The sequence below is a fragment of the Galeopterus variegatus genome, unplaced genomic scaffold (assembly GCF_000696425.1).
Source record: "Galeopterus variegatus unplaced genomic scaffold, G_variegatus-3.0.2 Scaffold202, whole genome shotgun sequence".
NCBI lineage: Eukaryota > Metazoa > Chordata > Mammalia > Dermoptera > Cynocephalidae > Galeopterus > Galeopterus variegatus.
This window is the reverse complement of record NW_007726313.1, coordinates 11,478-16,093: the sequence shown is the minus strand read 5'-3', so window position 1 is coordinate 16,093 and position 4,616 is coordinate 11,478. Positions and strand designations below refer to the sequence as shown.

The 4,616-nt window shown below is 31.8% G+C and overlaps 1 protein-coding gene across 1 annotated transcript in view; it reads right to left on the bottom strand.

The window, feature by feature from the left end:
• DNAJC10 (DnaJ (Hsp40) homolog, subfamily C, member 10) overlaps window positions 1-4,616 on the bottom strand; it is a 43,070-nt gene that overhangs the window by 30,378 nt on the left and 8,076 nt on the right. Inside the window, 3 exon segments of the mRNA XM_008565726.1 lie at window positions 342-378; window positions 424-566; window positions 3,346-3,483. Coding sequence (XP_008563948.1) covers window positions 342-378; window positions 424-566; window positions 3,346-3,483 — 318 coding nt within the window.

Sequence of the window (4,616 nt, the reverse complement as noted above, 5' to 3'; positions counted from 1 at the left end):
GTTACAAGGCTGAGCTCTAACTGAACTGACTGGTCAGCCCCAGCTTTTTCAGATTTAACAAAAGATTTAGTAGAAATATGGATAAAGCTCTGTGATTTATATACAGAAAAAATACTTGATTCTACCACAAACTGAATATTTCTAAGCACTCTATTCACAAACTGAATGCTTTTTAATTCTCAGTGTTCCAAATCAGATACAAAGTTGCTTTATGATCAAAATCTTGCCTTTTCTGACACTGCTTTTGAAGCCCATCTTCAAGGAGGTCTCCTAGAACTACAGATCCACCCTGAATTAGCAACACCAGAACTCCAACAATTAGAATTTAACCTAGAATTGACGAATATATAATCCTTTGAAATTGCTACTTTCAATTCTCTCTAGTAATACATAAAATGAATCCTGATTTTAAAATGTTAATACGTGAAATGTTACCAACATTTATTGCCATTTATTATTATTAATAAAAACATTACCTCTAGTGTGTTTGCCGAAAGTAGTTCAAAATCTGGAAGATAACGTATTATTTCCAAATATATTTCTTTAGCATCCAATGAATTAAGAAACTAGAATAAGAAAATATTGTAATCTTTTTGAATAAACATTCATTTATTATATTTACTGTCTAAATGATAATGTCTAAAAACCAAACCACATAGGAGTTTTTGGAGTAAAATATACTGACAGAGATCTAATCTTACACATTTTAAATTCAGGCCTCTTATTTAGAACACAAACAAAAAAACTAAAAAAGCCACACTTCCCTTCTAACAAATCTCCTTTATTTCTGTCCATATTTTACCTTCAGCATATTTTTTTTTCATAGAACTCTCCCTGCTGGTCTAATTCTCAATGAAACAGCAATTACTGTACAGAATGTAACAATGGTTACATCAACAAAATGCATGTGAGGGCTGACAAAACAGAGTTTAATACATATGAGGAGTCTTCAAAAAGTTCACAGAAAGATTCATATTATCTTTTATTTCTATTTTTCCACAAACTTTTCGAAGTATCCTCGTATCTTTAATTATGAACTATCTATGTTCAACAATTCAAATATTATTTGAAAGATCTGAAACTCCATTAAAAACCTGTAGGAACTATCACAGAATCCACAGCTTAACAGTGATAGATATGAGAATGAATATATGAACAGAAATAGCAGGTATAACAGAAGAATAGAAAATTCAAGTTTGTTTTTTTTTTCCTAAGTTTCTTAAGACTTGTTTTTATTTATTTTTAAAAATCTATAGCATAAACATTCTTAAAGATTTACATGAAATATTTTCTGCTACCAAAGGGCTTAAAATGCCAAAACAGAAATCTTTCATGCCTCAGTTCTATAGCTTAGTCACTTTAGTCACATTCATTATGAAGAGTTCACTAAAAGTACTCCTCTAACAGCATATATGAGTGTGTGAGTGATTAAGAAACTCATTACAAACCTGATAGAGTAGAATTTGCTAGTTACACCTATAGATGATACTGGCTTGTCTAGCCTCTGAATTTCACCTTCCAGACACATTTAGCTGGCATAGTGATTGACATTTTTTAATCTTGAATGCTTTTAGGAAGGACAAGGAGTGTTTAATTCACCACTACTCCCTGTTATTAAATTTCTAGTGTTACTCACTTCTGTTTCCTCTTTAAGACAGCATATGAGCCTGCAAATTTGTGTCAAAAGCCCAAAGATCTCAACTAAAATGAGATTGTAGACCTGAGGGAAAGAGGCTATAATAAGTGTTGCCCAGGGTGTAGGCAATCCTCGTGAACTGAAGGCACAGTGTAAACTAGCACAATTTTTCTGGAGGGTAATCTGGCAATATGGTTTCAATTTAAAATTTCTACACCCATGCCACCTTAAACAGATAACTGAAGTACGCAAAGATGAACATACAAAACTGTTTATTACGACACTGCTTATAATCATGAAAAAGTAGAAATAAATATCTATTGAGAGAGAGGATTAAGTACGTCACATTCATCAGTAGATTTCTACTCAGGGATTATTTACTAAAAAGGTAACACTCATTCATAAAATACATAATCAAAATGTATAATTGTGTGTGTGTGTGTGTGTGTGTATAGTAATTGACAAGAAAAAAATTTTCCTGATACACTGAGTAAAAAAACTAGATTACAAAGTAGAATCTACTATATGATCCCATTTACGAAAAATTACATATCCACATCCATCCATCCATTTTATGTGTATGAAAACATTTTAAAGTTAGAGCTATAGATTTTCCTGATGAATTGGTTACAGGGTATGAGAAAAAGAAGAATTAAGAATGAAAATAGGGCATTTGGCCTGAATAATAAAGGATGGAGTTTTCACCAAGTAAGATGGGGAAAACTGTAGGTGAATTTATGGGTACATTTATTTATGGGGAAATATCAGGCATTTAAATTTAAGACAGTGACTAATATCCCAGGGGAGATGTTGAACAGGCAGTAGTACATATATAAGTGTGTGTGTGTGTAGCATATTTGGAATGGAGGGCACAGGTCTGAGCCACAGATACAGACTGAAGAGTTACTGCACAAAGTCATAATCGCACGTATATGTAAGTAGAGATTTGAAAGAATATTTACCAAAATTTGATGGTGATTGTCTGAGTGATTTGTTTTTAGAGAATTTTACATCTTTCTTTACACAATTCTGTACCATATATGAATTTGTGAAATGAGTGTTATCTTTATCAACATCTAAAAAAGCAGAATTAAAATACAGAGAAGAAAACTAAAGGAAGTTTGTCTATATCACAGTCCTTTATTTTCTTTTGGGAATTTCTAGGAACCTACCCAATATTCCATTATTTACCTTAGCTCCTTGACAACTAGCTTGAGCCTCAGTTTCCTCATGCATAATCACAGGGGGGTGAACGACATCAGTAAATCTCTAAGCTGAGTTTACATCAGAATCCCACAGGGTGCTTTAATAAAATGAATACATGGGCCCCAGCCTGAACTGTCACTGATCTATATTCTTAACATTAGAAAATATACAATTAAATGGAAAGCAATGAAAACTGATGATATAAGTGTTCTTTCATGTAATTTAAGAATGTATTCCATACCTTTGGGGTTTAAAAGTGTAATGGTTTTAAACGTAATGTACACGTAAGTTTAAAAATAATCCTTGTAACAGACCATACAAACTAAAGGATGTATTAAACCAAATCCCAGAAATTAAATATTTTCTCTAAATAATGAAATATTTCACAATCAGACAATATAAACTGATTCAATTCCTGCTCACTGCTTAATAACTGATGTATACTTTTGAATTCATGTGTGTATACATTTATATGTAAAGAGTTACTTTAAAGCAATTCATACCAAAACACTGCTTTTCTCTTTATTATTTAAACTGGCTCCAGGAGGAAAATAAGCAGTAGTACTCGTTGTAATATCCAAACTTTTACAAAGGTTGTCCTGGGTGGCACAGTCCATCCATCCTACATTAACAAGACCATCCTAAAATGGAGAAACAAAAAATAGGCCACATTGTAAATAGAAGAAAAAGTAGAAAGTACTTAGCTAAAAATACAACTATTCTATTGTAAAATTAAAAAAAAATTTTTTTAATGGGACTCAGTAACTTGAGATAATGAATTGTAATTCTCTCCTGATATTAAAAATCTACTTTTTACAATTCTTTTTACCAATCTGCAATTTTTTATAGAAAGCTGCTGTTCCATAATCTCTTTCAGGTTAAAAAAACCAAACTATTGTATAAGACTTTTCATATGACTGCCCTTTCAAAAATTATCATATAGTTTATCAGATATTTTCTCTGATAACCATTTAAAAGTTAGTACCTTCCCACTATCCACCTATTATGGCCAAGCCTGTTAATGAGCTTCAAAATCCTATTTGAAAAGAACATGTCTCAGAATCTCAAGTTACTGAAAAAGTTTTTTGGACCGGACAAGTTGGTAAAAAAATAGAGGGCTAACATACATTCAATTGGGATCCCAGAAAAAGAAGAGAAAGAGAATGGGAGAGAAACAATAATTGAAATAATAGCTGAGTAGTTTCCACGACTGATGAAAGATGTTAACTTATAGATTAAGAAGTCTAATAAATTGCAAGCAGAATAAATAAGAAATTCACACCTACACGTATCATAATGAAACTTTAGAAAATTAAAGACAAATATCAAAAGGCACAAACGATTTTTTTTTTTTTTTGGCAGCTGGCTAGTAGTAGAAAGGATAGATCTTGATCTAGGTGGTGTTACTTGGGATTATACATATGTAAAAATTAGTTAAAGACTGCAAACTTAAGATGTATTCACTTTATGCATGTCAGATATAACTAAAAACAGAAAACAAAAAGGAGAAAAAACATACAGGATTAAAATATATGACAGCAAAGTTGCAGAGGTAGTAAAAAAACTTTGTGTTCTAGGGCTCTTGCACTGTTTAGGAAATGGGTAACTCAGGGATGCATGTTGTAACCTCTAGGGTATCCACTAAAAGAAGAATAAAACAGTAACTAAAGACCTAGTACAGAGGGGAGATGAAATTACGAAAACACTCGATTAATCCAAAAGAAGGCAAAAATGAAAAAAATTTAAAACGATCATAAAATAGGTGGGCCAAATA